General features: G+C 36.8%; 1 protein-coding gene across 1 annotated transcript in view; it reads left to right on the top strand.

The window, feature by feature from the left end:
* PDE3B (phosphodiesterase 3B) overlaps nt 1-13488 on the top strand; it is a 168940-nt gene that overhangs the window by 100337 nt on the left and 55115 nt on the right. The window contains exon 3 of the mRNA XM_082341422.1: nt 11103-11351. Within this exon, the coding sequence (XP_082197548.1) occupies nt 11103-11351 (249 nt within the window). The remainder of the gene's footprint in view (nt 1-11102; nt 11352-13488) is intronic.

The following is a 13488-nucleotide window of genomic DNA, read 5'->3' as shown; positions in this document are numbered from 1 at the left end:
TCTACCTTTTACTTAGTGATCAGTAGGAGTTCTTTATGTATTTTGGACATGAATATATATATTCATAAAAAAAATCTTCTCCCTGTCTTGGCTTATCATGGTGTCTTATTAAAAGTACTCCATCAGGGCTTCCCTGGTGGCGCAGTGGTTGAGAATCTGCCTGCTAATGCAGGGGACACGGGTTCGAGCCCTGGTCTGGGAAGATCCCACATGCCACGGAGCAGCTGGGCCCGTGAGCCACAACTACTGAGCCTGTGCGTCTGGAGCCTGTGCCCCGCAACGGGAGGGGCCGTGATAGTGAAAGGCCCGCGCACCGCGATGAAGAGCGGTCCCTGCACCGCGATGAAGAGTGGCCCCCGCTTGCCGCAACTAGAGAAAGCCCTCGCACGAACCGAAGACCCAACACAGCCAAAAATAAATAAATAAATAAATAAATAAATAAGAAAAATAACAAGTGACAAGTGTTGGCAAAGATTTGGAAATATTAGAACGCTTTAAAAAAAAAAAAAAAAAAAAGTACTCCATCAATCACTTCCTTTTATGCCAACTTATCAATCATTTCCTTTTTGTCTAGTGATTTTTTTGTGTGTGTCCTATTTAAGAACACTTTGTCTACCTCCTGGGTTGTGTCTACCCTCTGGGTTGTGTCTACCCTCTTCTGTTACCTCCTAGCAGTTTTATGGTTTTACTTCTCATCTTTAGATCTGTAATGCATCTAGAATTGATTTTTCTGTATGGTGTGATTTATAGATCAACACACATTTTTTTCCCATATGGTTATCCAATTGACCCAGTTCCAGTTGTTGAACAAAATACACATTCTTTCTTCTTTGCACTGTATTATAACCTTTGTCATATATCAAGTGACCATATGTAGATTTGTTTCAGGACTTTCTCTTCTGGTCTGTTTGTCAATTTGTCTCTCCTGAAACACTGATACCACACTCATTACTTTAATTACTGTAACTTTATAATAAGTCTTGATATCTGATAGTAAGTTCTCCAGCTTTGTTCTTCTTCAAAGTTATCTTGACTATTCTTTAATAAACTTGAAAATTTCCACACACAAAAATAATACTGCTAGGATTTTGATTGGGACTATATTGACTCTATAAATCAGTATGAGAAGAATTTACATCTCATAATACTGAGGCTTTCAATCCATGAAAATGGTATATTCCTTCGCTGATCTGTGTCATCTTTATCTTAATAATGTTTTTAGTGTAGGGGTCATGCATATTTTGTTAGATTTATTCCTAGATATTTAATTTTTAAAATTGCAAAACATATTGTAAAAGGTGTCAATTTTTAGAAGTTCCATGTTTTTAATAGTTTGTGCTGCCTCATAGAAGTTCAGTTGATTTTTATATATTGATTCTTGTATCCAGTGTCCTTGCTAAATTTACTTATTAATTCTAATATCTTGTCTGAGGATTCTTTTAGAGTCTTTAGGGATATAATAACATCATCAATGAATAAGGGCAGGTTTATTAATTTATTTCCAATCCTTTGCCATTTTTCTTGCATAACTGTATGGTTTAGGATCTTTAATGCAGTGTTGAATAGAAGTGGTACTAGTAGGCAGCCTTGTCCTGTTCATGAACTCAGGGAGAAAATATTCAATATGTTCACCACTAATGTTTTCTATAGATACCCTTTATCAGATTAAGAAAGTTCTATTCTAATCCCATTTTACTAAAAACTTTTTTCTTTTAAGTCATAAATGAGTGTAGAATTTTATCAGATGCTTTTTCTGCATCTATTGAGATGATCCCTGGATTTCCCCCATTTATTCTATTGATGTGGTAAATTATATTGTTTTATTTTTGTGCCTGTGTTGAACCATCCCTGGAATCACAGAATAAAGCAAATTTGATCAAGAAGTATTTTCTTTTTAAAAATATGTATCAGGATATAGAAGATGAGAGTTCAGCCGTGGCAGCAGCAGCAGCAGGGAACTCTTTGGGCCAGAATTTTGCTTAATTCTTATCCTGATCGTGTTGCTTAAAAATATCTTTTTGAGTGGAATCAAGGTTGAAAGAGGGAGGCCATTGGAGGTGTTTGAAATAAGGAATCCTATGATAAAAGCGGTCAGTGTGAGGAGATTAACCAAGATGGCGGAGTAGAAGGACGTGCTCTCACTCCCTCTTGCAAGAACACCAGAATCACAACTAGCTGCTGGACAATCATCGACAGGAAGACACTGGACTTCACCAGAAAAGATACCCCACATCCAAAGACAAAGGAGAAGCCACAATGAAACGGTAGGAGGGGCGCAGTCAGAGTAAAATCAAATCCCATAACTGCTGGGTGGGTGACTCACAGACTGGCGAACACTTATACCACAGAAGTCCACCCACTGGAGTGAAGGTTCTGAGCCCCACGTCAGGCTTCCGAACCTGGGGGTCCGGCAACGGGAGGAGGAATTCCTAGAGAATCAGACTTTGAAGCCTAGTGGGAATTGATTGCAGGACTTCGACAGGACTGGGGGAAGCAGAGACCCCACTCTTGGAGGGCGCACACAGAATAGTGTGTGCATCGGGACCCAGGGGAAGGAGCAGTGACCCTGGGGGAGACTGAACCAGACCTACCTGCTAGTGTTGGAAGGTCTCCTGCAGAGGCGGGGGGTGGCTCTGTTTCACCGTGGGTACAAGGACACTGGCAGCAGAAGTTCTGGGAAGTACTCCTTGGCGTGAGCCCTCCCAGAGTCTGCCATTAGCCTCACCAAAGAGCCCAGGTAGGCTCCAGTGTTGGGTTGCCTCAGGCAAAACAACCAACAGGGAGGGAACCCAGCCCCACCCATCAACAGTTAAGTGGATTAAAGTTTTACCGAGCTCTGACAGCCACAGCAACAGTCAGCTCTACCCACCACCAGAGCCTCCCATCAAGCCTCTTAGATAGCCTCAACCACCAGAGGGCAGACAGCAGAAGCAAGAAAAACTACAATCCTGCAGCCTGTGGAACAAAAACCACATTTACAGAAAGATAGACAAGATGAAAAGGCAGAGGGCTATATACCAGATGAAGGAACAAGAAAAAGCCCCAGAAAAACAAATCAATGAAGTGGAGATAGGCAACCTTCCAGAAAAAGAATTCAGAATAATGATAGTGAAGAAGATCCAGGACCTCGGAATAAGAATGGAGGCAAAGACTGAGAAGATGCAAGAAATGATTAACAAAGACCTAGAAGAATTAAAGAACAAACAAACAGAGATGACCAATTCAATAACTGAAATGAAAACTACACTAGAAGGAATCAATAGCAGAATAACTGAGGCAGAAGAATGGATAAGTGACCTGGAAGACAGAATGGCTAATTAATGAATTTGGTAAAGTTGCAGGATACAAAATTAATGCACAGAAATCTCTTGCATTCCTATACACTAATGATGAAAAATCTGAAAGAGAAAGTAAGGAAACACTCCCATTTACCATTGCAACAAAAAGAAAAAATACCTAGGAATAAACCTACCTAGGGAGACAAAAGACCTGTATGCAGAAAACTATAAGACACTGATGAAAGAAATTAAAGATGATACCAACAGATGGAGAGATATACCATGTTCTTGGATTGGAAGAATCAACATTGTGAAAATGACTATACTACCCAAAGCAATCTACAGATTCAATGCAATCCCTATCAAATTACCAATGGCATTTTTTATGGAACTAGAACAAATCATCTTAAAATTTGTATGGAGACACAAAAGACCCCGCATAGCCAAAGCAGTCTTGAGGGAAAAAAACGGAGCTGGAGGAATCAGACTCCCTGACTTCAAACTATACTACAAAGCTACAGTAATCAAGACAATATGGTACTGGCACAAAAACAGAAACATAGATCAATGGAACAAGATAGAAAGCCCATAGATAAACCCACGCACCTATGGTCAACTAATCTATGACAAAGCAGGCAAAGATATACAATGGAGAAAAGACAGTCTCTTCAATAAGTGGTGCTGGGAAACTGGACAGCTACATGTAAAAGAATGAAATTAGAATACTCCCTAACACCATACACAAAAATAAACTCAAAATGGATTAGAGACCTAAATGTAAGACTGGACACTATAAAACTCTTAGAGGAAAACATAGGAAGAACACTCTTTGACATAAATCACAGCAAGATCTTTTTTGATCCACCTCCTAGAGTAATGGAAATAAAAACAAAAATAAACAAATGGGACCTAATGAAACTTCAAAGCTTTTGCACAGCAAAGGAAACCATAAACAAGACGAAAAGACAACCCTTAGAATGGGAGAAAATATTTGCAAACGAATCAACGGACAAAGGATTAATCTCTAAAATATATAAACAGCTCATTCAGCTCAATATTAAAGAAACAAACACCCCAATCCAAAAAGGGGCAGAAGACCTAAGTAGACATTTCTCCAAAGAAGACATACAGACAGCCACGAAGCACATGAAAAGATGCTCAACATCACTAATTATTAGAGAAATGGAAATCAAAACTACAATGAGGTATCACCTCACACCAGTTAGAATGGGCATCATCAGAAAATCTACAAACAACAAATGTAGGAGAGGGTGTGGAGAAAAGGGAACCCTCTTGCACTGTTGGTGGGAATGTAAACTGATACAGCCACTATGGAGAACAATATGGAGGTTCCTTAAAAAACTAAAAATAGAATTACCATATGACCCAGCAATCCCACTACTGGGCATATACCCAGAGAAAACCATAATTCAAAAAGGCACATGCACCCCAATGTTCATTGCAGCACTATTTACAATAGCCAGGTCATGGAAGCAACCTAAATGCCCATCGACAGATGAATGGATAAAGAAGTTGTGGTACAGGGGCTTCCCTGGTGGCGCAGTGGTTGAGAGTCTGCCTGCCAATGCAGGGGACACGGGTTTGAGCCCTGGTCTGGGAACATCCCACATGCCACGGAGCAACTAGGCCCGTGAGCCACAGTTACTGAGCCTGCGCGTCTGGAGCCTGTGCTCCGCAACAAGAGAGGCCGCGATAGTGAGAGGCCCGAGCACCGCGATGAAGAGTGGCCCCCACTTGCCGCAACTAGAGAAAGCCCTCACACAGAAACGAAGACCCAACACAGCCATAAATAAATAAATAAAAAAAAAAAAAAAAAAGAAGTTGTGGTACATAAATACAATGGAATATTACTCAGCCATAAAAAGGAACAAAATTGAGTCATTTGTTGAGACGTGGATGGATCTAGAGACTGTCATACAGAGTGAAGTAAGTCAGAAAAAGCAAAACAAATATCGTATATTAACGCATGTATGTGGAACCTAGAAAAATGGTACAGGTGAACCGAGTTGCAGGGCAGAAGTTGAGACACAGATGTAGAGAACAAATGTATGGACACCAAGGGGGGAAAACTGCAGTGGGATGGGGATGGTGGTGTGCTGAATTGGGCGATTGGGATTGACATGTATACAGTGATGTGTATAAAATTGATGACTGATTAAAAAAAAAAAATGTATCAGGGACTTCCCTGGTGGTGCAGTGGTTAAGAATCCGCCTGCCAATGCAGGGGACACGGGTTCGATCTGTGGTCCGGGAAGATCCCACATGCCGTGGAGCAACTAAGCCCGAGCACCACACCTGCTGAGCCTGCACTCTAGAGCCCACGTGCCGCAACTACTGGAGCCTGCGTGCTCTAGGGCCCGTGCTCCGCAACAAGAGAAGCCACCACTATGAGAAGCCCATGCACCGCAACGAAGAGTAGCCCCTGCTCGCCACAACTAAAGAAAGCCTGTGTACAGCAACGAAGACCCAACTCAGCCCCCCAAAAAAAAAAAAAAATATATATATATGTATATATACACACACACACACACACACACACACACACACACACATATATATATCAACCACTGGATTTTATTTATTAATATTTTGAATCTATGTCTACATGAGAGAATTGGCCTATTATTCTTGTTTTTCATCATGTTTTTGGCATGTTTTTGGTATAAAGGTTATACTGGCCTCATAAAATAAGGTGGGAAATTACCTTTTTTTCTATTATCTAGAAGAGTCTGGTAAGATGGGTTTCATTTCTTCCTTTGGAAGAAAACTCTACTCTGGTGATGCTGTCTCAGTTTGGAGCTTTTCTTATGGGCAAGTTTTAAATTATTAAGTTTCTTTAATAGTTTTAGGACTATTCAGGTTTTCTGTCTCTTCTTATAACAGTTTGGTTAGTGGTGTTTTTCTCGAAACTCGTTTTGTTTCCTCCAGCATTGAGACTGCTGAAAACTATATTTTACTTTCAAAATAGAAATCTTTTTGAGGATTTCTGCTTGGTTTCTCCATCTCTTGGCCAGTGTTTACAGATTGCCAAATATCTTCAGGGGAAAAGCATCTCTGAATTCAAGCTTGCATCTTTGTTCTTCCCTTCTCTCTGGGATCTTGCTTGGCATTTAAAGCTCTCCCTGTCTTTGTAACCCTAAATTCCAGTTTTGGTCTCCTAGTATAGAGCTGTTTCCTAGCCTCTTAACTGCTCTGCTTATCATCTTCTCTGCCCCATGTCAGCTATGAATCAGTAGCAAATTCTGTGAAAGGAAAAAGTAGCACAGAATATTGGGTTCATTTCAATCTTTTCTCTTAACTCTAGGTTCTTGTTTTTTTCAAGCCCTGTTCTGATGCCCTGAAATGGATGCTATTTCTATTTTATTTTGGCTTTTCTAGACCAGTTGTTCTAGGCAGAAGAGTTGGTCTGATGCAAACTAGTCCCTCCCAGCTGAAAAATTAGGCAAGCCTTTTAAGACACTTTGAACCTATTTCCTCATCTATAAATTGGGAATAATAAATACCAGTTTCCTCAGAAGGCTGATTAAAATAATAATAATATGTGCCTGGTACATAGTAGCACACAAAAATATAAGCTGATATTATATTAATTTCAATAATAATAAATACTAAGCATCTCTGAAATTATAGTAAAAGATACGAGTTAGCAAATTTTTTCCTATAAAGGGCCGTATAGCAAATATTTTAGCATTTGCAGGGACATACAGCCACCTACTCCTCCCCCTCCTCCACTCCCACAGTGACTGTTAAAATGTAGTATTCTTGGCTCTGTGTACAAAAACAAGAGTTTGCCAAATATAAGCCAAATGGGAAATAAGAATTTAAGTTAAACTTTTAAAGTTATAGCAAATAATTTGAATATTCCATTCGATCTGACATAAGTCAGTCTCTTGCTCACTATGCTCCTATCTCACCAAAAATAAAAGCTCAAGTCCTAATCATGGACTTACAAGACCCTGCACAATATGGTCCCTTCCTTTACTCCCTTTTACTTCTCTGACCTCATCTTCTGCTTTCTCTTTCATTTACTCTGCTGCCGCTACACTGGCCTTGTTATCCCTCAAACAAGCCAGGCAGGCTTCTGCCTCTGCATCTTTTTTTTTTTTTTAACATCTTTATTGGAGTATAATTGCTTTACAATGATGTGTTAGTTTCTGCTTTATAACAAAGTGAATCAGTTATACATATACATATGTTCCCATATCTCTTCCCTCTTGCATCTCCCTCCCTCCCACCCTCCCTATCCCACCCCTCTAGGTGGTCACAAAGCACAGAGCAGGGAGATCAGCTCTGTGCCTCTGCATCTTTGCAGGCGCTAGTCTGTGTGCCTGGAATGCTCTTTTCTCACACTTTTGTCAGGTCTTAACATCATAAGTACTGCCGTCTTTTTAATGCCCTCCATCACTTCTTTTTTCCTTTTCTTGCTTTATTTCCCTTTGACCGCCTCAAAATCCATGATTCTCCATTGTCCATATTCCTTAGCCTGGAATCTGATGTTCTCAAATATTGGTTCCAACATGCCTCCTCCAACCTTATCTTCCATTGCTCTTAAAAAAAAAAAAAGTATATATATATATATATATATATATATATATATATATATATATATATATATATATATATATATATATAATATAACCTATACCTAAAAAATTTTACGTTCCCTGTACATTGCTATTTCACCACTTTTGTACCTTTATTTATGCTCTCTCCTTCTTGAAGAATGAGTTTCCCCAAATAAATTTTGTTTGTTTTTATTGTAAAAAATTCTTTTCTCCTAATCTTTCTGAGTAAAATCCTACCAAATGAACAGCTCAGCTCAAATGCCACCCTTACCATGATGTTTCTGTTAATCACTCAGATTAAAGTTATCTATATATTCTTTGAACTCTGGTACCATTTTATCTGTATTTTTATCTCACCACTTTCCATAATAATAATATTTGTTGCCCTTTACCTATATATTCTATACATTGCTTTATGTGTTCTGCATGTATCATCAGATTTAATTCTCCCTGATACTCTCTGCTAAGTACCAGTATAAACTCTGGAAATAACGCAAGAGGCGAACAAAGGAGAACTCTGAAAAATGCAAAGAGGAGAAATTAGGGACCCCAGTAACAGAGGAACAACATAGTGTGACAGGGTGTCTTATAACTGTCACCCAACAGCAAATGTTGGGGTAATGCAGACTCCCAGCCTAACCACAGAATGTGATGCAGGTAGGCTCTTCCTTTCCTTAAAATTGAATGAAAGTCTTGCCAACAACACCAAGGGGGAATTGATCAGGAACTCCATTGACATTAAGTGGCCAGGGAAGTATGGTTATTCCCTACTAGGCATGAGACTCCCCTTCCCCAATGAGACAGAGGGTGGCCAGGTCTCCACAACACAGGTGCCTAGCCCAGAATGTGCTCTTTGTCCTTGTGGCTTGGAGACTGCCTTGCCCGACCTAGAGGCACCAGATAGCCCAACCTGAGGAAGCTCCCCACCGACTGTCACCTGCAGCACCAGCAGGGACCAGTGGAAACCCTAGTAGCACCAGGAGAAAATCAAGCAGACGGAAAATACCACTGTGAATGCCCTGAGAATTAAATTTTCGTTAGAACTACAGCCTGAAAAAGTAGACTAGGACTTGGTGCTAAATCTAAAGAGGAAGACCACCTCCCACTATAAAAGATTTAAATAGGACCCAGAGTCTTCTAGCATAGTTTCCAAAATGTTGATAAAATTTTGAAAATCACCTGTCATACCAAGAACCAGGAGAATCACAACTTGAATGAGAAAAGACAATCAATGATTAACACCAAGATGATCGGATTTGGAATTGTCTGACCAAGAATTTTAAAGCGGCCATCATAAAAACATCCTAACAAGCAATTACAAATTCTCTTGAAACAAATAAACAAAATAGAAAATCTTAGCAAAAAAATAGAAGTTACCAAAAAAAAAAAAAAAAAAAAAAGGGAAGTTATAGAACTGCAAAATGCAATAATGGAAATAAAAAACTTGTAAAATGGTCAATAGAGTGGTGATGACAGAGCACAAAATCTGTGAGCTTGAGGATAGATCAGTAGAATTTACTCAGTTTGAACAACATTGAGAAAATAAATGGAAACAAAATGAACAGAGCCTTCAGGACCTGGTGGACAATAACAAAAGATCCAACATTCATATCATCAGTGTCTGAGAAGGAGAGAGAGTGGGTTTGAAAAAGTATTTGAAGAAGTAATGGCTGAAAACTTCCCAAATTTTGCAAAAGATGTAATTCTGCAAATTCAAGAAGCTGAGTGAATCCCAAATAGGATCAGCGCCCCCCTCCCCAAGTCTACTCCAAGATATGTCAATTAAACTTTTGAAAACTAAAAGCAAAGAAAATATTTTGAAAGCAGCCAGAGAGAAATGACACACTGCATATAAGGGAACACCAACTCAAATGACAACAGATTTCTTATTTGGGTGTGGGAAAACAGATACTGTTATATACAATTTGTGGAGGTATAGATTTGACCAACATATGCAAGGGTAGTTTTATAGTGATTTTGGTTTGGTTCATTTACTTTGGTTCAGTAGTTCAAGTTAGGGGAAGCTATCTGTCAGAAGTATGCTTAATATCTACAGTGACATATAGAGAGAGGTGTTTGCTTATAAAGACTAGAAATAGCTGGGCTATGGCCCAATATTGGGGAACGTTTTAAAATAAAAACTAATACATTACTAAGCTAATTGTTGGTCTAACTTTCATAACATTTCTCAATTTCAAAATGTGTTGAGGATAATTAATAAACAGTGAACTCAATAAATACTTTGAATACATACGAACACACCCAAATGTAAATTCAAGGCACAATAAAACAAACAAAAGTAACATTTAATTCACTGTTCTGATTATCAGTGGACTTATTTCTGTGGGTAATTGAGTTGAACATAATATATATGTATTTTCAAAAAGTAAAAATCATATCGTATATATTCATCAGTGAAATATTAATTTTAAATTAAAAAAATGTATTTCCTATCCATTTTTAAGGGCCCAGTGTCCTGTTATTCCTTCCATATTAACTATTCAGTTCAGTGTTATCACTGTCTCCTTTGAACTCTGACACCATTTTTTCTCCTTTTTATCTCATCATTTTCTATAATATGGATAATAATAGTTTTATTTATTGCATTTTAAATATATGTACCATGCATTGCTTTATGTGCTTTACATAGATTATCAGATTTAATTCTCATATCAGCCCTTAATGAGGTAGTTGTTATCCCCATTTTACAGTGAAGAAACTGAAAAGTTCGGATGTTGAATAACTTGCTCCAAGTCGATTTCCAACTCAGATGTCTTTGAAACAAAGCCTTGTCACTATGCTAGACTGCCTCTTAAGTGAGGAGTAAATAAAAGAAATGCTGTATATGTTTGAAAGAAATTTTGACATAGAGGAAAGAAAATCATTAATAAATTAATAAAATGCCCAAACTATAGATTCTGAAAGAAACACAAATTTGGTTCCATACTAGTTATAAGGTAAGTCATTAATGAATACCGTTAAATATGAGATACACTAATAAAAAATGTAGAAAAAGAATTAAAGTTTACAATATCTGTTATATCAGCATCAAAAATTTTAAAGTTAGAATCATACCACTTGTTATATCATTTATGCCATGTCCAAATAAATGAAAATTAATATTTAATAGGATTCAAGTACTTAGTTATTGTTAGAGTTAAGTTTTTCTTCAATGTTAAATTTTCTGTGTAACACATATATAATTTTATGGGTTTTTTTTTTTTTTTTTCTTTTCTAGAGTTCTGGAGGTGGAAGTGGAGTTGATCTTTCGGTGCTAAATGAGGCTCGTAATATGGTGTCAGATCTTCTGGTTGACCCAACCCTTCCCCCGCAAGTCATTTCTTCCCTCCGGAGTATCAGTAGCTTGATGGGTGCTTTCTCTGGCTCCTGTAGGCCAAAGATTAATCCTCTCACACCATTTCCTGGATTTTATCCCTGCTCTGAAATAGAGGGCCCAGCTGAGAAAGGAGATAGAAAACTTCACAAGGTCAAAATACAGTAATCAGCCAGCTCTATTTATCACGTTTAATAATGTTTTTGAATTAAAATTGCTCCTTTAAATCTTGGATAAAATAGAATTTCTTTTTAAAGGGCCAGCTTCTTTTCCAGTACATTGAGTTGCTTGGGACTTCAGAGGTAGTCATAATCTCAAATAATTCTAAGCAAGTATTCAGTTTTTATTCTAAATAATATTGCTGTAATTAGCAGTTATAACTTCATCGGTAACAACCATTTTTTATTATTGTTGTTATTGTTTTTAAGAAGTAGAGAACAGGCAAATTTAATTTCAGGCTGTACAGCAAACTAGTATTCAAATTGTGTCATTATTCTATTTTATTCTTTAGAAACAAGAAATTGTTCTTTTTGAACCAAGAAAAAATGATCATTATAATATTCATTTTATGAAATTACACAGCATTATTTTAAACTGATTTTCACATTTTTTGGAACTGTCTCTCCCTACCTCCTGCCTACCCACTGGAGATTACTATAGCCCAATAAGCATTGACTTTTCCACCAGTATATATGGGATTAATTTTTCTTTAAATATCACTGATTCAAAATAGGATTTCCTTTAGAAAATAATAAATACTGTTCTAAATAGGTATACATTATGTCTGTTCAGATTGCTTTTAATTCTTTTATTTGACTATCAATACCTTTACCAGTAGCCAAGATCATAAAACTTTAAAACTAGAAATATTTTAGAGATTATTTTAACTACTTTATTCTACTGGCTAAAGAAACTAAGAGAAGATGAAATTCAAACCAGTTAATTTTGTTCATTGTAATAGTGATCTAGAGCTTAGAAAAAGTTAAATATAGTTTTTGGAGAGACTTTGATCATCAGTTAATTCTGTTAATTCTCAGCATTATTGTATAGTAGTGTTGAAAAATTAAGCAAGCCCTATTAGGGCAAATTTTTCATAATTATTGTTCACAAATCTGGATCATAGGTAGTTATGTGATGCTTTTATTTTTAAAGTGTATCGAGTAGCACCTGCATTACACAAAACCCAATGGTAATTAAGTTATATGGCATTTTTTTTTTTTAGCACTCTACCTATGAGAAAGATTAATCACAAGCAACAAAAAGGGATAGCAATAAATTCATCAATAAAATAACTAATATATTCTTGAGTTAGTTTTCATTTGATATGTTGTTCTTCCTTTGTATTTTCCATTGACATTTGATGTTTAGAATAGTAATTTTAAAAAATAATAATTCTTAAAAATCTTAGTGATAAAAATCACACTGAGGGAATTCCCTCGTGGCCTTGTGGTTAGGATGTCGGGCTTTTACTGCTGTGGCCTGGGTTCAATCCCTGGTCGGGGAACTGAGATCCCACAAGCCGCATGACGAGGCCAAAAAAAAACCAAAAAAAATCACATTGATATCAGTATTATGTTTGTTATTATGTTTACTATGTAGAAAAGTGTACTGTACATTTTAGAAACATTTAAACAATAATATTAATTAAATAGGATGCCTAATTGCCTCATTTCCTGAACATTCTAGGTAATAAGGCTTATTTTGAGTACTAGAATTTACTGATAGGAATAAGTCATATAAGAACAAGGAAGTAACCCTTATTTCTTTTGTGTTCTTTAAAACTTCTCATTTGAATTTCTTATCTAATTTATCTCTGCTTTGGAAAAGAATATAAAAAGCCTGATGTTACTTCAGAAAAGAGCAAGAGCATTTATGAAAAAATAATTAGTAAGGAAAAGGGAGTTAGAACAGATAATTTAATGTAAATGTCTTATATGTGTATTAAGAACTAAGAAAGATTGTATGGACCTAAATTATAGTCAGAAAGGACGTTACATAAACAACTTTTTCAATGTAAATATAACTAACATTGAATCTTTAAAAAATCAACATCCTTGGAAAAACTTAAATATAAATGGTATTTATCTCTTTGAGATGGTTTCGTGTCTGCTGATAGGGGAAATTTATAAAAAGCAGAAACTGTTTAATGTCGATTTCACTAAAACACCTATTCACAATGGTCAAAAATGGAATATTCTGGTTAACATTTGGATTAACCGAGAATATTTTCAAAAATTAGGGTAAAATATTCTTAATGTGAAAGGTGTTCTGAATTTAATTTAGTCATTAA

This window comes from Balaenoptera borealis (assembly GCF_965194805.1).
Source record: "Balaenoptera borealis genome assembly, chromosome: 11".
Taxonomy (NCBI): Eukaryota; Metazoa; Chordata; class Mammalia; order Artiodactyla; family Balaenopteridae; genus Balaenoptera; species Balaenoptera borealis.
The sequence above is the reverse complement of the archived record's forward strand: the minus strand, read 5'-3'. Positions and strand labels throughout refer to the sequence as shown.